The sequence below is a fragment of the Peromyscus leucopus genome, chromosome 4, assembly GCF_004664715.2.
Source record: "Peromyscus leucopus breed LL Stock chromosome 4, UCI_PerLeu_2.1, whole genome shotgun sequence".
Lineage (NCBI taxonomy): Eukaryota > Metazoa > Chordata > Mammalia > Rodentia > Cricetidae > Peromyscus > Peromyscus leucopus.
This window is the reverse complement of record NC_051066.1, coordinates 34,370,391-34,395,033: the sequence shown is the minus strand read 5'-3', so window position 1 is coordinate 34,395,033 and position 24,643 is coordinate 34,370,391. Positions and strand designations below refer to the sequence as shown.

General features: G+C 43.5%; 1 protein-coding gene across 4 annotated transcripts in view; it reads right to left on the bottom strand.

Moving 5' to 3' along the window:
• Gpd2 (glycerol-3-phosphate dehydrogenase 2) overlaps positions 1-24,643 on the bottom strand; it is a 145,748-nt gene that overhangs the window by 104,134 nt on the left and 16,971 nt on the right. For 2 of the 4 annotated variants that reach the window (XM_028874053.2, XM_028873990.2), the window contains exon 2: positions 2,879-2,988. In XM_028874053.2, coding sequence (XP_028729886.1) covers positions 2,879-2,980 — 102 coding nt within the window. In that variant the 5' untranslated portion in view covers positions 2,981-2,988. Of the gene's footprint in view, positions 1-2,878; positions 2,989-5,668; positions 5,779-24,643 lie in introns of those variants that run through there. The other 2 variants (XM_037204792.1, XM_037204793.1) reach the window with 2 other exon arrangements.

Genomic DNA, 24,643 nt, shown 5'->3' with positions numbered 1-24,643 from the left:
ACCTGGCCGGGAACTCACGGAGATCCACCTACCTCAGCCTCCCAAGTGCTGGGATTAAAGGCCTGCTCTACCTCGTGTCTTATACTTAGAGGGTTCCAGTTTGAACCCTCTTAGAAAATCTGGGGTGGGGGCAGGCAGGGCAAGGGGCGGGGATCAGCTGATGAACACACCTGTACAAGGAGGCAATGCATCCCAAAACACAGAAAATGGAGAAAAATGGAGCACATCTAAGAGCCTTACAAAAATGTAGCCAATTCACAAGGCTCGGGGAGTAGATGATTCTTTTTTCCTTTACTCTTGAAGTCGGTCACCACCACCCTGACACACCCAGTGGCTCTGACGGGCACATACTTGGTGGGAAAAGACAGGTGTATTCCAGGTGGCCTGTGGACACTTTATGTCAACCATTAAAATAAACTGTCTCCTCTCTCGGGAGTTAGTCTATTTCTCCCCGACCCCTATGGCTACAGCACACTCTGTCTACTCTCTCCAATAAGCTCAAGGCAGTATCTTAAAGGAACAGGAAGCACTGAAAAAAAAAAAAAACAAAAAAAAAACAGATTTCCTATGCAACTGACTGACTGGAATATGCCTGTGGCGGGTTTGGTTTGGTTTTGCTTTGTTTTCAACAGAACCTGTCAACTTAAAATTATAAATGACTTCAAACTGCTGGTATCCAGTTCACTGGGCTGTTAGGATGGTCAGGGTGGCTGACTTAAGGAGATCAAGTGGCAGAGTAGGTAGAAGTCAGCAGGCCCTCATTAGGCTTTAATTTTCTAAAATCCAGCCCTGACTCGCTGTTCAGGAGCACTGTTACAAATGTACTCTGTGAGATCAGTTACTTAAAAAAAGAAATTTACAAAAGATGTAACTGTTTATATTTAGGGATAGCATTAAGTCATAAACTTCATGGTAAAAGATGCTTACTATGGTTAAAGACATAAGCCACATACGAATTTAGCAACACCTATTAGATATCATGACCTTTGGCACTGGCATTTCTCAGTTTCAGTTCAGATACCACGGGAGTTGGGGGGGGAGATGGGGGGATGTAATCTAATCCCTAATGCCCCTGTCCCAGACTTCTGAAATAGCCTGTGCAGAAGCAGCATCTTTCACATTTACTCTCGAGAAACCAAAGCAACTTTTGAAAAGAAAGCCTATCAAACAGGATCAACAGACAAGAGACTCAGTAGCAAGACGGTGAATATGGGCAACACACACACACACCCCTGGGAAGCCCTGGGGTCCAGTGCCCATGGTTCAGAGAGAAAAGAAAGGGTGACAGAGTCTCTCTAATACCTCTCCTCTTTAGGAAGAAAGACAGAAAATGAGCTTTGGGGCCTGGGCAGGCTCAGTGGCTCAAGCCTGTAATTATTGCCTCCATTTATTTATTTATTTATTATTTATTTATTTATTTATTTATTTATTTCCTCCCTCTCTCCTTCCCTCTCTCTCTCTTTGTTTCTTTCAAGACTGAAGCTCACTATGTAGCCCTGGCTGTCCTGGAACTCACTATGTAGATCAGACTGGCCTTGAACTTTCAGAGACTCATCTGCCTCTGCCTCCTGAGTGCTGGAATTTCTGTGCTCAGGAATATGAAGCCAACCATGAGCCATCTGAGTCCCAGGCCAACCAGGCTTACAGAGTAAGACCCTGTCTTTTAAAAGAGAAAAAAAAAAATCTGAGGAGCTTATTCACTGTAAGGATAAGGCAATTGTGAAGCAATACATTAATTCTTCTTAATACATGTTTTTAAGGTGGTATTTCCCATTCAGGATAGAAACTTCCAAGCAATATGGCTGGGTCTACCACCTTATAACACAAAGAACTAGAAGGAACTAGTAGGGAAGTTGATGGCTTAAAGGGAGCCACAGAAATGAAGAGCCACAGCAAACAGACAGGCCTTGCCACCCAAGCTTTCCCACCCTCCTCCTGAAGCAGGGCTGTCTGCCCGGATGACTGGGAGAAGAGAAACAGAAGGCCAAAACTAACCACAGCATCTCAAGCCCGAAGAGAACAAAATCCTGCAATGAGATTATTTCCTGCTCTCCACCTTAACTGTACGAAGACATGGTTGTGGTACACAAAGAAAAATAAAAGGAAACTGAACTCTGTCTTCACGTGTTCACATCATGCCACTGCTGTGCTAGGATACACTGAATCACCCTCCTTACATGAGATAATGTACTTGTTACATACATAAGGAACCAGCATTTAAGAAATATAAAGGCAATGTGGGGCATGCCTTGAATCCCAGCACTCTGGAGGCCAAGGCTGGGGGATCTCTGTGAGTTCGAGGCCAGCCAGATCAACACAATTCCAGGACAGCCTGAGCTACACAGTGAAACCCTGTCTCAAAAAAAAAAGAAAGAAAGAAAGAAAGAGAGAGAGAGAGAGAGAGAGAGAGAGAGAGAGAGAGAGAGAGAGAAAGAAAGAAAGAAAGAAAGAAAGAAAGAAAGAAAGAAAGAAAGAAAGAAAGAAAGAAAGAAAGAAAAGAAAAGGGGAAATATAACCAGACAATAGAGTTGGGCTTGGCTTTTCCACTTCCTTTCCCAGCCTCCTGCCTTCTAATAGGACAGACTTGGCAGGAGCCAAGAAAGCACCCAGGCATCTCAATGAGCTGGACAAAGTAAGGTCTAAATGAACAAACCCTGGCAAAAATAAATGAAGCCTTTTTTTTTTTAAAGCAAAGAGCCAAAACAGGCTTTTGAGAGGACATTACCATTTTAAAACATGGGGTACTCAAAGTTCGTGGGCATCATAAGGCAGTACTCTGAGGATCTCTGTAAACGGAGGAATTTTAAGTCATTCCTACACACAGCCATGAGTACACACAGCCGTCAACATTTCCGCATCAGCCCATGCGTTTACTCACTTGCTTCCTTCTGTAGTGAGCAAACTGAGAGAGTCCCAAAACAGTGGCCAGAGCGCCTCCGCCCACAAGAACAGTCCCTTTCACTGCCTTTTGAAATGCCATTGCTCAGCCTACAAAGAAAAGAAAGAAAATAAGTTAATGTCATTGCATAACAATCTTAATACTATGACATTGTACAGATTATGAAACTATCTTAAAGTAACATGCCAATGGGTATCCCACAATTCAAAAGCAATAACAAAAAAATAGAAAAAAAAAAAAAACAGGACAAGGAAATTGATTATGTAAACGTTACATTCAGAGCTGACAGGAATTAAAGGAAGAAATGCAAATTAAGAGACAACTCAGGGTATTTAAACAGTAGAAAGTCAAGAGAGCTGTGAAAAGAAATGTCACTGTGGATTTGACAAAACTACAAGCTGTACTTGTGAATTTGTCACAAGGGAAACTGGTCGAAGTGCTGGGTCACTCGACAGGACAATGAACCTCAGGCCTGCTTCAGGTCCTTAGGCCAGTGTTCAAGTCAAACTCGGAGACAACTTTCTGGAGTTTTCCCTTCTTAATAAAATTCTCCTGGAATCAAAAGCCAGCGCGCTGAGATGTCCATCACTAAAGACAGCGGACACTTTACAGATAGGCAGTCAGCAGGCACCAGGCCCTGGTCCTCTGACAAAATGATAACCTAAATGCTGTAACTCCTTTTGTTGGGGGAGCTGTTAAGAAGAGAAGGAAAAGACAAGGAACGGGGTGGGGCATTAAGAGAGGTTTCTCTCTAGCCGGTGACAAGAAACAGTGTCAAGAAGCTTTGTGGGGTTGTGTGAGAGCTTCCTTCCTTTTCCCTTGTTTTCTTCTACTGGATTGATAGGATATTTTTTTTTAAGTTCTGCTCTTGAGGATTTAAATTTTCTTCAGACTTCTTCAGAAGCCAAAAACATTGTAAGAAATAAGAATCGCACCAAAGTCCTCTGGTCTACTTTTATTCTGTTAAACATAAAAGGCTCTAACACTGTGAGTATTTTTATTTATTTAATTTTTTTTAACTTAAGAGCAAATAATGTGACCCGCCTAAACCTTTCCCTCCATTCACAAAAGCAGCTGGCACACCCACCTCTGACAAGGAAGCCATTACCCTATTTTCCAGTAGGGGTGGTGACCAGACCTGTCTGAACAGCTCACTTACGCTCTACTGATATGGAGCAACTCAAGAGCTTGCTAAGTTTAAAGGTAGTTTTAACTTAGAACATGTACACACACACACACACACACACACACACACACACACACACACACACACAAATTCAATGTAAATATGTTGGGTTCCATATTGGATGTAAAATATCTGTTCTACTCTCCTAAATTAAAGAATCTCAGTAGAGTTGGTAACTAGATTCTACAGAGAACTCATTTTGGAATACTATAAATTATACACTAAAATAGAAGTTGGCATTTCTTAAAATTTTTTATTCCCTTCTCCCTCACAAACTCCAAAATTCCAACATGACTTTTTTTATTATTATTAACATTCTTTACTCGAGAAATATTAATATAAATAGTAAATGTGCTAATATATTAAGTATAAACACCCTGACATTGGAGGTCTTGTCTTTACTATCTTTGTTGGTGCAAGCTAGAGAGACAAAGGAAAGACCCAGGGGATAGAGGAAGGGAAAGGGACCCTCCCCCAGGAAGAGCTGAAGCCCCTCAGCAGCAGAGAATCAAGATTCCAGCTCAATCAACATTTGCTCAAAGGCATCCTTCTGCAATTTTCCAGCAATCTCATCAAAAACCACTTCCAGTAAAAGGGCATGCCCTAACTTCCTTGCTCAGTGCCTTTGGCTTCACCTGTAGACTATAATCCTGTCCCAAGGACTCTCTGGAGTCACTCTACTTCTCACTTACAGGGAGGTAGAGGAAAAGGGGGGAAGGGGAGAGGGGGAGAAACAGTTCCTTAGCAGCCTTTGACAAGAACTTAAGGGCAGCTCTTCCTTGGGGGGTCCCATAGCCACACTTGGATGTTTCTCATCCGTTCCCTGAGCTTCTCTCTCCCTCTTGACCTCTGTGCTTCAAAATCCATAAAAAATGTCTTTTAATAAACTAATTCTTCTTTGAGAAGCTCACAAACCCATGCTCTTGGGTGCACTTCTTGCCCTGAGCACTTTTCTCGTTTGAATCAAATCCATTTCACATAGACTAGGACTAAAATTCTTTTCTGGCCAAAGCCACAAATCTTGTGTTGACTTGAGTCGGGATCCCTAAAAGCCTGAGGGAAGTCCGCAGGCTGCTTTAAGCAATGTGGAGCTGTGTCTCCATCTCTGCCACCACTGACACTTTCCCTACATAACCATGCACTTTTGCTCAAACTGTGGAAGATCCTGTGTATGCTCGTTAGGGAAGTCAAACATTCAGCTACCCTTAGGCGAAACCTTATCTTCTTTAAAAGTCAAAACCATGCCAGGGCAGTGGTGGTGCATGCCTCTAATTCCAGCACTCGGGAGGCAGACCCAGGCAGATCTCTGTGAGTTCGACGCCAGCCTGGTCTACAGAACAAGATCCAGGACAGGCACCAAAACTACAGAGAGAAACCCTGTCTTGAAAAAGGAAAAAAAAAAAAAAAAGGTCAAAGGCATATACCCAGTTGTCACAGCCTTACCCTGTTTAAGGTACTGAGACAAACGTTCCCATGGATGCCTGTCTCAATGAGAAATCATGTGGGCCCTGGGACAGCCTGCCACCATCAGAGGGTTAGTTTGATCAACTTGGGACAGAAATCAGAGTCCTAGTTTTATTTACCTACACATGCCTACCCCATATAGACAGAAGCTTGACGATCCAGCGGATGTGAGTCTGACGGCTGGTTCACTTAGGGTAGTAATACTATTGGTCTTGCTGATAATGTCATTCATGACCTCACAAAGGAAACCACACATCATCAAGAACAAATGTGGGATGGTACATATAAGTCAATGAGAATGTCTCAGCATTGGGTGTTTGTTCAGTCAGCCAATGAAGTTGAGGGCTGATTCTTCCAAAAGGGTGAGTTTCCTACCCACCTAACTGTAATCTTTCAATTTAATTTTCCTGTGCTAAACTTCCGCAAGCTTATTTTCAAAAACCCACTAGTACTAACGAAAACGGTATTCACATAACACTAGGGCTAACAATAACTTTCACTGTAGTCATCTTCTTATAATTTTATGAAATAATTTGAAGATTATTTCTACTGAGACCCTATCTCAAAAAAACAAAGAGATTATTTCTACTATTATCGAATCCTTCTGTAAGGTCACCCAGCTACCTATAATGAGTAAAACACACTCACAGGCAGCCTGAGGTCTAAAACATAGACTGTTTCTCCCTGTTATCCTAAAATCCTCAGTAATAGATTCGGTTTTGTTAAGAATGTTGAAATGGGGCTGGGTGTGGTGGCTCTCGCCTTTAATCCCAGCAGCTGGGAAGCAGAGACAGGAGGATCTCTATTAGTTCCAGGCCAGCCAGGTCTCTATAGTGAGACTCTGTCTGAAAAAGCTGTCATTGATAGCATGTTTGCTCTACTTCTTTTCACCTTAAAACATCTGGTTTCAGCTGGGGAGGCAGCTCAGTGGGCAAAGAGCCTGCCTCAGACCATAAACGCCTGAGTTCAAATCTCAGAGCCCACATAAAAGGCGGGATTTGGTAGCATGTATTTATAATCCCAGCTTTTCTGCAGAGATGGTAACTGAAGAGGGAGAAGTTCGCTGGCCAATTAGCCAAGTGTATGCAGGAGAGAAGCAAAAGGCCCCATCTCAAAGTGGAAGATAAAGACTGAAACATGAGGTTATCCTCTAACCTACCCCCCAACACACACACACACACACACACACACACACACACACATACACACACACACACTCTGGCACACACACACTGGCACACACACACACACACACACACACACACATACACACACACACTCTGGCACACACACACACTGGCACACACACACTCTGGCACACACACACACACACACACACACACACTCTGGCACACACACACACACACACACACTGGCACACACACACACACACACTCTGGCACACACACACACACACACACACACACACTCTGGCACACACACACACACACACACACACTCTGGCACACACACACACACACACACACTGCACACACACACACACACACTCTGGCACACACACACACACACACACACACACACACACACACACACACACACACACACACACACTGCACACACACACTCTGGCACACACACACACTGCACACACACACACACACACACACACACACACACACACACACACTCTGGCACACACATGCTATGTCATTAAAAGGTATAGATAGAGCCTCTGGCAAAGTATCTTCCAGTAATCTAGAGCCAAATAAAGTGAGGCTCTTGTTTAAAGAAATATATATATATTTTTTAAACAGTGACTTTTTTTTTAAGATTTATTTATTTATTTTATATACAGCATGTATGACTGCAGGCCAGGAGAAGGCATCAGATCTTGTTACAGATGGTTGTGAGCCACCATGTGGTTGCTGGGAATTGAACTCAGGACCTCTGGAAGAGCAGTCAGTGCTCTTAGCCTCTGAGCCATCTCTCCAGCCCTAAAGAAATATATTTAAAAGCAATAAATATAAACCTTACACCATGGACATGTAGTCATTACAGCACTTTATAAGGAAAAAGTGGTTACAAAGAAAAATTTATTTCCAAGTATCAGATTTTAAAATAATAAATTGGCTCAGCAATCAAGAGCACAGTTTGCTCTTCCAGGGTTTGACTCCTGGTGCCCACATGGCAGCTCACAACCTTCTTGAACTCCAGTTCCAGGGGAGGGAATCCAGATGTCGTCTTCGGGCACCAGGCACTCAAGTGGTACACAGACATACACGCAGGAAAAACATCCATACACATAAAATAATATACTTCGGTAATAAAAGCTGCAACCAGGAAGCCAGCAAATAATGTGAAGCAGAATAGAAAATCAGGAGAAATGAAGGGGGTGTGGGAAAAGAAAGCAGCCTCCCACCCCAGAACCTGCCCTTTAAGAAACTTCGACAGAACCTAAAAATCAAAATTATCAGAGATAGTGTGTGTCCTCTAAGACTGAGCTATTAACAACAGTGAACTGTGCTCACACAGGGCAGGATGTTTGTGGCCTTGCAGTCAACAGTATTACTGCTCCTCTTTTTTTTGGTGGGGGGGGGGGTTAGTTTTTCAAGACAGGGTTTCTCTGTGTAGCTTTGGAGCCTATCCTAGAATTCACTATGTAGATCAGGCTGGCCTCGAACTCACAAAGGTCCACCTGCCTCTGCCTCCCGAGTGCTGGGATCAAAGGCGTGCGCCGCCACCACCGCCCGGCTTCTGCTCCTCTTTCATCATAGATCTGTACGAGGCGTCTCATAAACCCACCTCAACATTCCATATACAAATGACAACTCTTCAACTGTTGAGATGACTGAACAGTTAAGAGTATTTGCTGTTCTTGCAGAGGACCTGGTTTCCCCAGCACCTACCTGGAGGATCACTCACTGTTGTCTAACTCCAGTTTCAGGGGATCTGACACCCTCATCTGGCCTCTGTAGGTACCAAGCGTGTGCATGATGCCCACATATACACGCAGGCAAACCATTCATACATTTCAAATAAAAATAATTTGTTTTTAAATTTTGAAGAAAATTCTTTAAAGGTAAACCAGCCCACATTTTATATTTCTAATTTTAATTTTACTTGTTCCAAATTTTAATTTTTACTTAGTTTCTAAATGTTGCTTAGTAGTCTGTAAACTTTGTTTGACAGTATATCTTTTGACTAAGGTAATTCTGTTTCACTTCTGAAATCCTTTCCCACTCAAAGGTCCCGTCTCAAAGGCCTACTCTAGGATTCTGCTTTACCTGAGCAGAAGAGCCCAGGAGAAGAACTCTGCCAGCAACTCACATCAGTACAGACAGAGCTCGTCTCCCCCTGCCACTGACGACAGAAGCAAAAATACGGATGAATCTTCACCTTCTGGCATTAAAGGTACACGAAAACCATAAAGATGATACAAACGCAAAAGTAACTGGCTTATCACACAGCTCGATGTCCATGCTTCCTGGACCGTTCCTCACCTCACAAGCACATGACTCCGGACTGGCTCCCGTGCTGGCACATCCCAACTCTAATTCTTCCAAGAAGCCAGCTCAGCTGGCCAAGCCTGGTCAAAATGGTCCTCATTCACACATGCATCTGCCTCAGTTGAACTCTGTGCGGAACTCTGTGCGGAAGGTTCCGAGACAGAGGATAAATAACTAGCTGACAAGGAAATAGTGCCTGTGAGAGCTGAAGGAGCCTGGGTTAAGGCAGCCCTGGGAAAGGTGACCACAGAGAAATCCCTATTTCTCAAGAGGGCCTGACAAACCATGACTCCTGGAGGAAGTGGCAGAGAACGAGCATGGTTAAGGTGCGTGACCCTGGAAGTCGGGAGTTGGCCCCCGGGGTACAAATATTCTGATCCAGAAAGACAAAGAGGCTGAAGGGGCAAGGCGTTTGGAACTGAGGAAATTTGAAGTCTTAACACAACATTTATTTGAAGAAAACAAGAGAGCTAGCCACACACATCCAAAACTTAGAAAGAGGGTCATCAAAGTAATCAGCTACAGGTACTGGCTTGGGAAACATCAGCCTAGAAGTGGCGATCACAGTTGCTGCTGGAGGGCTGGCACAGTTGAGACATAAACTACAGTTGCCACGTCTCAAAGCCTGCGCACACTGCCTTAGCTTACTTTCTTACCCGCTTCGACCAAACGCTTATCCATCCCTTGAGGACTCTCACTACAGTAGCAACTCTGACCTACATGAAAAACACATCTCAAAAACATCACTGAGTGAGTGGTCCCTGGCTGTCGCCTCCTACTCAAAGGCAAGGCCACCGTCCCAGCTAAACCATACATTTGAACAACTTAATCAAACATCTACGTTTAAAAGCAAGCAATAACCACCAACTAGAAAATACAAAAGGACCAGCAAGAACACTCAGTAGCAAAAGAGCTTGGTACACAAGCCTGACCTCAGGAGTTCAATCCCCCAGATCCCAAGATGGAGAGAACTGACTCCCACACACTGTCCTCTGAGCTCCACACATCTGCGGTGTTCTGTGCTCGGCTGTATGCATGCATGAGCACAAGCACACTGACACATTGTAGACAGACAGACAGACAGACAGACACACACACACACACACACACACACACACTAAATAAAACAAAAATTTTAAGAAAGAAAACTATAGAAGAACAATCAGAAGTATATTTATGCTAGAAAGAGTGTGTACTTCATGGCCCCTGAATTCTCTACCCACAGTACTCACGTTACTCTCCCCTCCAGATCTTCATCTAATCTTCTCTCTCAGCACTCATCAAGATGTAAAGGTAGCATAAGAAAGATTTCATGCAAATATACTTATCTCTCACTGTGAGAGAAACCCTGGACCTCTAGACAAATTCTCCTCTTTCTGGCTTCTCATAAAGCAATCCCAGTGACCAGCAAGGAACCTTTAATCCCCCTGTTCTCCACTAACTGCAGAAAAATGGGAACTTCTGAAGGTTCCTGCCAGCACAGGAATAAGCATCCCTCACAAGTGTGATCAGTGCAAGGGAAAAGTACGGTTCAGAGGGCACTTTCAGCTGGGTGTGGTAGTGCATGCCTGTCCTCCCAGGACCAGGAAGGAGGTCAGCTCCAGGTGAAGAGCAAGACCTGTCTTGAAAGGCAAAGGGCTGAGGATGGAGCTCTTGTCTAGCAAGGAGAGTAGTTCAACCACCCGCCTTGCGGTTTGGGGGGGGGGGGGGGGGGGCGCAGGTCTCTCCAGCAAGACAGCAAAGTGTTCCAGGCTCTTCTGATTACCTACACTAAAAACCCAGATAGATGCACCAGGCATTTTGGAGATAAAGAAAGATCCCCAGGATATAACTCAGGGGTAGCACATGCTAACTTATTTGCCATTTACAAACTAGGCACACAAGGAGGCCCCAAGGGAACTCAAAGCCCCCTGCACTTCACTCCCAGTTTGCAGCTGAGCCCGGAAAGCCACCCCCTCATTCAACTGAGTCATGTCACACTGTTACACCCATGAGAGGCACAATTCAGGGGCCCAGCCCACATGTCCAACCACATATTAATCCAGTGACTTTTAGAAGGCATGTGAATCTTACAAAATTAAGGTGCTGTACTTGCTCAGAGGAAATCCTACCCACTGTGTCTAGACTCGTGGAGACTGACAGCAACCCACAGCAAAATGGAAGAGGAAAAAGAGAGCTCAGAAGTATTTTCCCTCCCAGTGTCGCATGTTAAAAAAAAAAAAAAAAAAAAAAGCGGGGTTTCTGGGGACTTTGAACTAGAAGAGGTTTTATTTAAGGTTTCTTGATGTTTGGTGTTTTCTGAGACAGTCTCCTGTAGTACAGGCTAGCCTTAAACTTCTGATCTCCTGCCTCTGTCTCCCAAGTGATGAGATTATGAGGAAGCATCAGCAGAGCCAGGTTTGGGCAGGTTATAATGAAGCAAACTCTTTATTATCCCCACAAAGAAGTACCTTCTGGTTCAGACACGGAACACACCGATGAAGTGTTTACACAATCAAGCAGCAACCAAAACACAAAGACTGGTTGGAAAATGGATGCAAGAGTTCTTCCTAAGACATGACTCTAACAGGAAACAAAGAACAGTATGTGCCTATCCGTGTGTGTGTGTGTGTGTGTGTGTGTGTGTGTGTGTGTGTGTGTGTGTAACAATGAAAAGCTGCAATTGTAAAGAACACACACACACTGAGCATGATAACAGAGAACAAATATACAGAGTCTTTTCAGAAGTCAATATGCAACGCATTCTACTAGTAACACAAGATAAATGAAAGATCCAAGAAGTGAGAACATAATGTATCCTCATGTTCCGGGTGATCAGATTCTAGGCTATGGCAGAGTAGGAGGGTAAGCACCATTTTCCCACGCGACTTGTGTTCCATACTTACACACCCTCCCGGACAGCAGGGCTACTTCAGTGAAAAGCAGGACTTTCTACATCCAATCTACTTCGAAAAATCAATGCCAAGGAGGCTCACACCCACCCACAAAAAAAAAAGGCAGGAAAAGTATTGACAGATTAATAAAGAAAAAGGAGGAACAAAAACAAGGGATTTCTATGTTTGATTTACCTTAGCTGCCATTAAATGAGAACACATCACCTTAAACATGTTAAAATGATTGCTGTACATGGAAAGTTGGTCCTCTAACGTCACTGTAAAGCTAGCCTAACTTTGATTGCTTGGGCTTCTGGTCAGCATTGCTGGAAGTGAGCTGGCCATGCTAGACCTTGCTTGATCTCAGCCTCTACAAAGACTGCTGAAATAACTACAGTTCTTATCTAATGCTAGCCTACTTATGTGCAGAATCCTGCACTGAGATTTCAATGTATGCATTTCTGTAGTCTGGTCCTTCTTTGTTACTTTTGCTCATGCACATATATTTAGGATAAATGTGTTGCTTTTTAAAAGTTTATGACATTTGGAAATAAATTTCAAAAGGTTTCTAAAGTTTTTGAAATTAAAAAAAAAAAAGTTTCAACCAAAGAGTACTTTGAAATAACTTTCTACAAATCTCTCCAAGCAAAACTGGGTCAGTTATATCATTTTAGGAGCTGAACCACAGCCACCACAAATGAGTGTGAATGAGGCTAGCCCAAGACCCCGCTCCAGTCTCAAAGAAAAGCAGGTGCCCTAAAGCCTGACTGGAGGGAAGACTGGCAAAGTGAAGAGCCCAAAGCTCGTCAGAGTTCAAATGGTGTAAGTAAAAGTCCTAAAAATAAAAGGAGAGAGATGGCTGGGCAGTGGTGGCGCAGGCCTTTAATTCCAGCACTCAGGAGACAAAGACAGGCAGATCTCTAACCTCAAGGCCAGCCTGGTCTGCAGAGCAAGTTCCAGGATAGCTAGAACCACACAGACAGGACTACCCTGTCTCAAAAAGAGAAAGAAGGAAAACAGCTAATTGAGCCGACTGAAAGTCTATTTATTAAAAAATAAAACAAAAACGTAAAACTTGAATACGCAATTTTTCTTTTTATAGGTTAACACACAGTGTGATAACAATTAACCAAGCATTTACTTCAAACTTCTCTAAAATGAAAATACATCGAAAAAGGAGAGGCCGTAGGAGAACAGGCAGATAAATGCTCAATGGTCATTTATTATTTAACATCTGACTTCGTATGAAATATCTGCTGTTTTCAAAGTAATTGCCACATTGTGTCCTTGCATTTTCTGCCCTACCTAAAAGCACACAGAAACTAGGACAGAAATTTGACTCATTTTCCTTATTTTCAAGAAGTCCACTGCAGAAGCATGAGAAATCTCTTCGGGGATGGAGAGTGACCTATGGCAGCCGTGATTTCTGCTTCAAATGAATGAGAGTCTGCTAGGTCTGTTGCAAGTAAACATGAGAAAACAAACAGCAAGCAGCAGCTAGCTAGAGGCAGCATGGAGTCAGCCAAACACCATCAAGTCAGGCCACTACAGCATCCGCAGCAGTGACTGGGGGAAGCCACCTGAAGGGCACACTGGGAGACCTCTGGGCAGAGAGGAAAGTTCTCTCTGGAGACAGAGCTTCTGGCTTCCCGTTCCCACTGTGGGCACTTCTTTTCCATGGGACAAACAGTGGTAGCCTCTGTTGGAAACGGTTCACCTTCTCTGCTTCTCTGCGTTCTCAAGAGCACATTGTTTTAATGCCCTTAGCTCCAGGCTGTTCTCCTTTGTCCCTGTCACTGAGGGAGGCGGTCAGCCTGACCCAGGGCAAGGAGTTTTGAAGGACGGTTGAAAGAAATGTATCTGGGTCTGAGACAAGGAAATTCTTCTTGTTCCTAGACTCCACTTTCAGAAAGTTTAAACAGCACATGATAATTCTCAACAACACAACAGGTTTAGTTTAAGTATAAATGACCATAGTTCGGGCTTGAGAGATGGCTCAGCAGTTAAGAGCAGTGACAGCTCTTTCAGGGGACCTGGGTTCAGTTCTCAGCACTAACAGATCATCTCACAACTGGCTGTAACTACAGTTCCAGGGGACCTGAGTGACACACCATGCATGTATTCAGTACACACACACACACACACACACACACACACACACACACACACACACACACACACACATGCAGGCAAAACATTCATATTCAATAATAATAATAGTTTTTCAAGTAAATAGAAATAAAAACAAAATTAATACTTCCTGCCTACAGTCCTAAAAGTGTAACTTGGGGCAATCCTGAGAAGACTGATGTAAAATGACCCTCAGAGATGTAAAACTCTAGAACACAGGTTTTAGAAATGCCCATCCCAAATGCCAGGCAAGGTAAGGAACTCTATGGATAGGAGCCTGATATAAAAGTAAATACACTTTCAGTTTCACATCACCTGACAAGAAACTCCTCACTTAGCATTAAGAAGAGTGCTTTTAAAAAAATAAAGAGTATTCAACCACTGAAAAAGAAATTTCAATTCTGCCTTGAAGATAAAGGCATTAGGAACCACATCAATATGCTCATTGGGCGACACCTGATCCCCTCTGTCTCTTTTGGCATATTTACATGTCAGGGGAACAGTGGGCACCACTCTGACAGCACAAGCCACTTTTTAGATCTACTTTAATAATTAAGAAAAAGCCGTTTGTTTTGTTACAGAATAAAGTACTGCGTGCTAACAACAGAGTACAAATGTTTGTCTTCGCTCTGTAATATTATCAAGCCTCTAATCCAAATTCATTAGCACTGTAACAACTGACAGTCACAGCTACTGAACAGCACAGTTTCCCGAGAAAACAGTCGATTTCACTATATTAAGTAAATGTGATTCTAAAAGTCTTAGATGACGTTTAAAAAAAAAAGTACAAACGAAGTCAAATGAAGATTTTTTTTTTAAGTGATAACCTTGAGGTTCTTTTGTTTTGATTTTTGTTATGCTTTGCTTTTTATGAGACATGGTCTCTCACTCTGTAGCCCAGGCTGGCCAATATTTTTGTCAACTGATTTTTTTTCTGTTGTTGTTTTATTATTTTTACCACTGAATGGTAAGAAATCACATCAGTTCTTTCAAACATATTCCAATTATGATTACATGACACATATTTTTAAGTTGCAGCTACACCTTAGGAAATGTTTGGAGTTAGTTTATAAAATCTTGAGCTCACTGAACAACAGTGACGAAAAGGCAAGCATGGAGGTGGTGCCTGTTTAGCCTAGAACTCTGGAAGAGCAGGCAGGAATGTCTGTTCCAACTTATCACAACTAGAGAAAGTTTGAGGCCAATTTGAGCTATAGGAGACCCTATCTTTAATAATAATGATAATAATACTTTAAAAACACACTGTATAACTAGGTCACTGTGATGGTACAGGTCCAACTTTAAGAGGCAGAGAGAGAAGGATCGCCACAGGTTTGAGGCCAACCTGATCTACATAGCGAGTTCTAGGCAAGCCAGGGTTACATAGTGAGAGCCTGTCTCAGAAGAACCAAATCAGGGCACTTGGTAAAGGCAAAGGCAAGGGAATCAGTTCAAGGCAACCCGTGGCTATGTATTTCATTCAGGTCACCCTGGAGTATGTGAGAACCTGTCTCCAGAACTAAAATAAACAAACCAAAAGACCTGGCCTGAGTTTGTATTATAATTAGCACCATATTTCCAGTCTACTTTTTACACTGTAAAAAGCTAAACTGTTTAAATACCGGTCTGTCTACTATCCCACTATTACAAATACTTCAGCATAAGCCCTGGATCACAACTGAATTAAAGAATAATTCTGCAGCCAGGAAGTGTGCTGGGGTGGGGATCTAGGCACTCTGCTGCCTTGCAATAGAGACGGTCCCAGAGAACAGCTTCCCACATCATATATCCTGTGTTCCTTTTCACCCCATAGCCTGCTGAAATCTACATTTAAATTCACTCCTCTACACATCCACCAATCTACAAATATAAATATGAATGTGTAAGCTGCACACACAATGGATGTGTTTGGAAACCCTGAAATTCACTAGTCGCAATAATTTTGTACTGTAGTCTTTTGGCTAAAGTTATAAGACTCCCAGAAAATGTCTGCTCCTCAAGGAAACAGCTAGCAGTAAACAAGAGGTTGAAAGCAAATGCTTGCTCACAATAATCCTATTCAAGAGTATGTGTAACAGTATAACATTATCTAAATGCTCCAGTCCCTTCACCCTTGCCCAAGAAAAGACTGTTTCCTCTCACCTAAGCAAAAATCGTGAGCAATGTTGTTACTTCCATCTCAGCCATCTCGGCTACAGCCAGGTGTGGTCCTCATGCCTGTAATCCTAGTACTAAGCATGCTAAACAAGAGGAATCCCATACATTCCAGGCTAGCCTGAGCTACACAGCAAGACACTGTCTCAAAAACAAACAAAACAACAACAACAAAAACCATGTTGGCTGGAACAGTCTTGGTAATAAGATCTTATTCATCCCACCCCATGTGGCATCATTCCAAATCCTCTTTTCAGATTTTTTCCCCTTTTTCTCCTTTATGAATGCTATGCCCAGATTGTGGGGACCCCCAAAACACCACCGAGACCAAATCCTGCATGTAAAAGCAAAGAGCCTTTTTATTTCAAGCTTCAGAGCTTGGTCCCTCTGTCTGACACAGCGGTGAGAGCAAAGAACCCTGAACTCAGGTGGGGCAGAGTTTTTTTTTTTAATCATAGCAGAGGTTGGGGTGAGGGGATTTCTGGGGTCCAGAACCCTGATTGGCTGACAATTGTCTAGGGGTATCTGTAAAACAAAAATAGGTGTGTGCTAGACTCAAGGACATCTGGGCACCTTATCTAATGGTTGGAATGTTTGGGATGTCAGGTGCTTCCTCACCCCTGGGTAGATCCCTGGGTGGTATCAGCTTAAGGCTTTTCCTGGATTTGGGTGTTGCCTGCCAGTAAGCCTGTCACAGAAGCTGTGTCTAGGCCCCTAAGCCTGTCATGGCTGCTGTGTGGTCAAGCTATTTTGGAGCCCCTTCACAATGAGGTCTGGCACACACCCTACATGGAAAGTGTAAGTGTGGACTTAGAGGAAAGTCTAGTCACCGGGATCTGAGATATGCACTGGTACCAACATGACTCAGCTAACAACAGAGGAGGCAGAAACTTACATCCCATAAGCACAGAGGGCAAAGGTGTCTGCTCAATATTCTAAAGCTGTCTTTGATTTCAAAGGGGGAAGAGGAGCCTAATATGATGGTTTGGTGAGGAAAGGCACTTGCCACCAAGACTGAGGACCTGAGTTTAATCCCCAGGACTCACAGGTGTAAGGAGAGAACCAACTCTTGCAAGCTGTCCTCTGATTGACATACAAGCAAGTGAGTGCATGTAAACACACACACACATTAATGTAATAAAAACATTTAAGAATTTGGAGAGATGGTTCAGTGTCTAAGAGCACATACTTGTCTTGTAGAGGACCTGAGTTCAATGTCCAGCACCCACATCAGGCAGCTCACAACTGTTTGTAACTGGAGTTACAGGTGGTTATGAACCGCCATGTGATGCCATCTCTCCAGCCCCAGTAAATTCTTTTTTTTTTCCAACTGTCTCTCTGTCTCTCTGTCTCTCTCTGTAAGGACTTTGATCATTACACACAAGCTATGATACAGGGTGCAACAGCAGAAAACACAGAACTATCAATGTCTTCATTAGACAGCCTGAGCATCCTATCTCAATTTTTTCCATTATCTGCATTGTTAAGTTTTTTTTTTTTCTTCCAAACTATCAGGCTGACGATAATTTAAACTTTAAACTCTCTAAGCACTCCCAACTTATCACCATGGTTAGAAACCTGAGAGCCAAATTAGCTAAAACTGTGTCCCAAAAATAAATAAATAGCTCCAAGCAATGAAAAGAAACTATGTAGCTAGCATTTAGACGTTCACCCTCTGGCTGTTCTGTTTGTTTTGTTTTGTTTCTGAGATAAGGTTTCTCGGGTGTAGCAGCCCCGGCTGTCCTTGAACTCACTTTGTAGTCCAGGCTGACCTGGAACTCAGAGATCCACCTCGGATTAAAGTCATGCACCATCAAGCGAGGCATTCACCCTCTGGCTCTAACACTCCAGGGGCATTTCTCCCTGTCCCTTCTCCTGTTACAGATTAGATAACTTGTGGATTTTGCTGCACACAATTCAGATACAGCAAACTACCCACAGCTCTTATACAGATGAAGAATTCCAGGTTAGACACAGTGGGGAATACCAGTAGGGAAAGTCCCGAGGATCATAAATCAAGGCCATCCTACACAGAGAGTTCCAAATCTTCCTGGCTACGTGAGCCTCGGTCTCAAAATTCTAAAACCTGGGTGGGGTGTGGTGGCACACACTTTTGATTCCAGCACTTGGCAGGCAGAGGCATGCAGCTGTCTCTAAGTTCAAGGCCAGCCTGGTCTACATAGTGACTTCCAGGCCAGCTAGTCTCTTAATTAGAGACTCTGTCTCTAAAAAGAAAAAAACCTAGCCGGGCGGTGGTGGCGCATGCCTTTAATCCCAGCACTCGGGAGGCAGAACCAGGAGAATCTCTGTGAGTTCGAGGCCAGCCTGGGCTACCAAGTGAGTTCCGGGAAAGGCGCAAAGCTACACAGAGAAACCCTGTCTCGAAAAACCAAAAAAAAAAAAAACCTAGTGGGGAGTTTGAACAATTTAAAGGCTGAGGCAGAAGGATTATGGGTTTGAGTTTGAGCTACATCTCAAAAAAATAAGTGAAATAGTGGGCCTGGGCAGATGGCTCAGTGAGGAAAGGACCTCACAAGCAGGCATGAGGATCCGTTTGGAGCCGCAGTAGCTATGTAAATGCTGGGCCAGCATGTTAGTCCGCCTGTAATCCTGGCACCTACATGGGTTCCCAGGGGCAAGCTGGATAGCGAGACTAAACAAATCATCAATCTCTGGGTTCAAATAAGAGCTGTTTCCGTAAATAAGGCGGAGGTCAACTGAAGAAGGCTCCAGACCACCATATGCACGTATTCATATGTACACACATTCTCGGCACACACATGTGCCTACTCATGCAAATATACATACATGTGCACACCACATGTGCTGACTCGTTTTATGTCAGCTTGACACAGGGTAGGGTCATTGGAATGGAGGGATCCTTAAGTGAGAAAACGCCTCCATAAAATTGGACTGTAGGCAAGCCTGTAGAGCATTTTTTTTTTAAAATGAGTGATTGATGGGGGAGGGCTCAATCCATTTTGGGTGGTGCCACCCTGGGCTCACGGCCCTGGGTTCTATAAGAAAGCAGGCTGAGGTAGCCAGGAAGAGCAAGCCAGTATGTGAGCAGCACCTCTCCATGGCCTCTGCATCAGCTTCTGCCTCCAGGTTCCTGCCCTCACATTCTCAGTGCCGGAATATGGATGTATCAGCCAAGTAAATCCTGTCCTCCCCAAGTTGCTTTTGGTCATAGTACTGCAACAGTAACCCTAACTAGAACACACCACACACACACATACACACACACACACACACACACACACACACACACCAGAGATTATTTCAAAGCATATACATGTGCACAACTCAGCTTTTATCCTCACCTACATAGACCCACACTATACTGAAAACAATATAGCAAACCTCTGCTTCTGCTCTAGAAACAATCAGAACATTTTTCTATCCTCCTATAGATTTAAAGAAGTCTATTTTTTTAACTTGCTAGAATAGAAAATGCACAGCTCTGTCTTTTAACCACATACATGCAGATCAGCTAATCAGAATCAATATATTCATTTGTATCTCAAAGTAAAGAAGTCATCCTAATTCTAGCCAACATTTTTGCCAAACGGCCCAAATGTACCTACAGCTATACTCTATCTTTAAAATGTAGATTAAAACTAGGGTTATATATAACCAATACTTCTTACAAAAAAACATGCCAAATATACATATGTAATGAGTGCATGTTCAACATAATTTATAACTGAATTACTGTCAGTACAATATATATTTTTGCTTGACGTCTGTTTCAATATATTCACGTGCCTCCTGGATAAAGTGAATCCAATTTCATAATATGAGACATTTTTGTTATTGCCATATTTTAGAACTCAAACATACACATACACACACACATACACACAAGGTAAACAAAAATTGTAAGTTCTCAGACTATAAACAAAGCAAGAACTCCACCAATTATTCAGAAAAGTATCCCTGAGCCATCTTCCCAAGTGAAGAAAGCAGGCGGAGGGCCACCGGGAATCGGGATGCCTGCTAGAGCCCCAGCTCTAGGAGCAGAGAACCCCTTTGTTTTCAGGGATTGAGGGTGTTTTATAAACATAAGCATCTTTTAAAATTGAATATTCTTTAAATGACAGGTGCTCTGAAAAAGAAAATGAATAACAGTTTAGAGAGTAACTAGGAGGGTGAAGGAATCAGCTTTGGATGACATACTCGGGAGCATGATCCAGACAAGACGGTTGAGGACAGTTCAGCACACACATCCTGAGGGAAGAGCTTTTGCAAGAGGCCAAGAGGCAAGCAAAGATACTATGCCTGTTCGGGCTCCACCTCTCTGATATGCCAAAAGGCCACTGTGACTGCAGCAAGTGGCGCCTGCATGGGTTCCAGCCAAGGTCAGAAAGACAGACAGGTGCCAAGTCACACATGACCTCCTCCTAGCAAGGTTTTCATTCTGACAATACAGAGACAGGAAGTCAATGGAGGGCTTTAAGCGCACAGTGATTTGATGAAATCTGTGTTTCAAGAAAGAACTGACTGGGGTATACAGCTCGGTGGCAGAGCATTTGCCTTACGGAAAAGGTCCCGTGTTTGACATCCAGTGCCTGGGAGGGCAGAGAAGGTGGGCTGAGAGAGCGTATGTAAGAGCAGTTGTTATTATTCTTGTTTTCAACAGCACACAGCATGTTTATCAATACAAAAAACGTATGAAAAGGGAGCAGAAGAGGAAAGAGACCAAGAACGACAAACCTCCCCAAGAAAGAAAGTAAAAGACACAAACCACAATCAAAAATAGTATCTGCGCTAGGAAAACCCACACTTCCGGGATCCTCTTGAGTACAAATACCTATTGAACTCACATACTTGAAAGACTGTCCCTCTCATTCAGTGCGACAAGCTGGTACAAAGAACAGATTGGCTGAGGGAGCCTCTCCAACACCCACAGAAGAAGCCATCTTCATATCTAGTCCCTGTAGGCCTGGGGTTGTTTGCAGATCATCTTCCCAAATACACACATACTACTCATAACTTGAACTGAGTTTGGACATGTATTGAAGAATTTCAGATCACATCACAACAGAGGAAGGGACCCAGGACACCATCCGCAGACTAGGAAGCTCAACCTGCTACGTGAAACAGAGTGACCCAGTTAAGTACAGCTTTAATAGGGAAGAGATTGCATATGATTAATTACAGTTACTTATTTTTATGGGTTTGAATCTTGATGAGGATGCCTAGCCTCTCCCCATTTTATTTCATAATTTCCCCCCTGTTGGAGACTGAAGAGCAAAAGTCAATTGCCTGAGCGTTGTCGTCACACTGGAAACTAAAGGGCCCTGCATTTCAATTCCAGCTCAGGAAACACTCTGACTGAGCAGATGCAATTCGCCAGACCCCAGTAGGCTAGGCTCACACTGTTGTCAGTCAAATCACACAGCGGATGGAGATCAGCAGCGCACATTAGCAATTTAGACTCAACAGCCTCTCCTCAGCCAGAAACTCTAAGATAATGCTGAAGGAAACGCAAAACTAATCCAAAAGATTTAGCCCATAGCTTGAGCCCACGCTCTTACCAAGAGGCAGGCAGGAGGCAAGTGACTTGTAAAATGGCATTTCTAATAGGACTCTTGTCAAAACTCCAGGTTCCAATATCAATGCGGTGACCTTTAGGCCTGACCTCACCCAGTGCACTCCTGCCTACTCCCTGGGCCATTAGCTCGGCAGCTGCCAACAATATGCTTTGTTATGAGGCAGCTGAATGCCTCTACAGAAACTGTGACCTGAGGTGTTCACCGGACCCTAAACCTCAGCCTGAACTAAGACACCTGACTTCTCTGGGCTTCAGTTTCTTCGAATAAAAGATGAAGATTGGGAGTGGAGAGATGTGCCTACATCACAAGCATAAGAACCAGAGTTTGGCCAGCTGTGGTGGCACATACCTTTTGTCCTAGTGGTTGGGAGGCAGAGGCCAGCCTGGTCTACAAAGTGAGTTCCAGGACAGCCAGGGCTACAACATAGAGAAACCCTGTCTCAAACAAACAAACACCTGAAACAAACAAACAAAACTGAGTTTGGATCCCTAGCATGTAAAAGCTGGGCATAGTGAGATGCGTCTGTTACCCTAGTGCTGGTGGGTGATGAAGACAAGCGGATTCCCTTCCGAGCCAGGTAATCTAGTCAGTCAGTGTTTAGATTCTAACTAGATCATTAGCCTTAAGGATAAAGATGCAGTGATGAGAATGTAGAAAACTACTTATGAAAAGACCAAAAGTACATCTGTTTTGTGACCAGACTCAACATAGTTATAGCATGCCTATAATTCCAGCACTCAGAAGGCTGAGGATCATGGCAAATTCTAGGCGAGTCTAGTCTATAGCAAATACTAGGGCAGTCACAGCTACTTATCAAGGCCTTGACTCAAAAAAGAAAAATTAAAAAGTGTGTGTGCATATAAATTTGTTTAAGCATATGTATATATGCTTACATGAAGCCTAAAAGAGGAAAACCCCCAAATTTTAAACTCTCATCTTTGACTAGTAAGGTTGGGTCATTTTTATTTTCTTCCTTGTGTACATCATTTTTAATATCTGCATCATGATTGTGTGTTATTCTTGTAATAAGAAAGCTGGTGTACATGGCAGCCAAGAGCTCTAAGAGAAACCTGAAGATGGACAGCTGACGACTGACCAAATCCCAAATCATCTGACCATTACTTGGGTGATTTTCCTGTTATACAGTCCCTCTTGTCTTTAATAAAACTGAGCCAAGAACCACACAGAGAAAGGAAAAAGATGCTTTGCCTTTGTAATTTATTAGGAATCTTGGGACAGGAACTAGAAAACATTATAGAGGTATCTACCTTTTTCTCAGGACCCTAGAGCACCCACCCCAGCTAAGATGAATTTGCCTTAAGCATTGGACACAGTAGCTCTTTAAACTAGTTAAATTGCACCAAAACTACCTGTAATTTTTTAACGTGTGTGTGTGTGTGTGTGTGTGTGTGTGTGTGTGATGTATGTGATATGTGTACGTGGTGACCGTGGACACACACACACACACACACACATCAACAGGATATATTCAGAGGTCAGGACAATTTTCAGGAGTTGGTTCTTACCTTCTACCTTGTTAAAGCAGTCTCGAGTTTCTACTGCTGTGCTGTAGGCTCCAGGCTACGAATGTCTAGAACCTCTTAGGTAAGCCACTCAAACAGGGACCCCTGAACTGTGCAGGGTCATAAAGGAAGGCTACAGAGAAGGCAGAGCCTCTCCTGGAATGAACTCAACCATGCTTTTTCCCCTGCCAATAGCAATACACTACTTATTTGCAGTACTTTCTCTGGGTACATCCGGGTTCCTGCTGGTCACAGGTACGGTCCTTAGCATAGTCACACTTGATTGGGCACATTCAGGGTAGTATGGCACATTCAACTGACACCGCCAGGTCAGGGCAACCTCCACTGTAGGCGAACATCTGCCACAGAGGAGACACCAGCAGCAGCAGCCCTTCCGCTCAGCTCAGGCCCAGGCTGTGTGACAATGAGCTTTGTTACCTCCTCTATAAAATCTCATCTGCATCCAGAGATACAGAATTTGAGATTATATAAGTGCAGTGTGAAACGTACCTGCCAAACTCCCACTGTAATATCTAAGACTTCTAAGCACCTCTAACAAGCTCTCACTCTGTACATTCTGCACATTCCCAGTGCAGATGGGCCACTATGCAAGCCTACAGGCAGAGAAGGAAATGAAAGCAGCCTGCCTTCGCTGAGCTGCAGTCCTGCTTCGGCCTACCAGCACCTGCCCTGGCCCAGGTACATGTCACAGATAAACCCTGTCACTTCCCTGTCAAACAGTCAGTAGGCCTCCTCTGGCTTTCCTCTAACATCGCCTTCCAAAATAAACATTCCCCCAAACAGAGCAGCCGCTGTTGTTTGTGGAGTGTCCTGTCATGGCTCCCAACAGAGGCCAGGACCTACTGCAGATCTGGGCCACAGGTTGCTGGTGGCAGAAGTCAGAGGGAGGGAGCTGACTTTCCCTCAGGTCAGGCCCCAATCACGTGAAGTCCAGTGGCTGTACCTCCAACACTTAGTGGGCAGGAACTGAAAGCATTCTCCTGTAAGAATCCTGATCAAAGGTTTGTGTCCTGGATTAACCCAACAGGGTTAATCCACCAGGACAACTATACCCAAGGGTGGATTTTCAGTCCTTTCCTCAGGACAGTATTTTTTGGTACTTATTTTCAGTTCAGAGAAACAGGGGAGTTGCTTTTGGCTCTGTCACAGCTCTGGACTCCATCTCCTTTGGGTGGGGGGGGGGGACACTAATATAAAACCAAAAAGCTACCAAAACAGTTAGCTTTGTAAGTTAATCTTTCTAAAGAAACCAGGGTATTTCTTAGGAATGCATTACCTTAAAAATATGCTGAGCTCAAGCTATAGACATACACCACTCAGGATATGAAGACACACACCACAACTGATTATTCTTACAGGCATTACCTG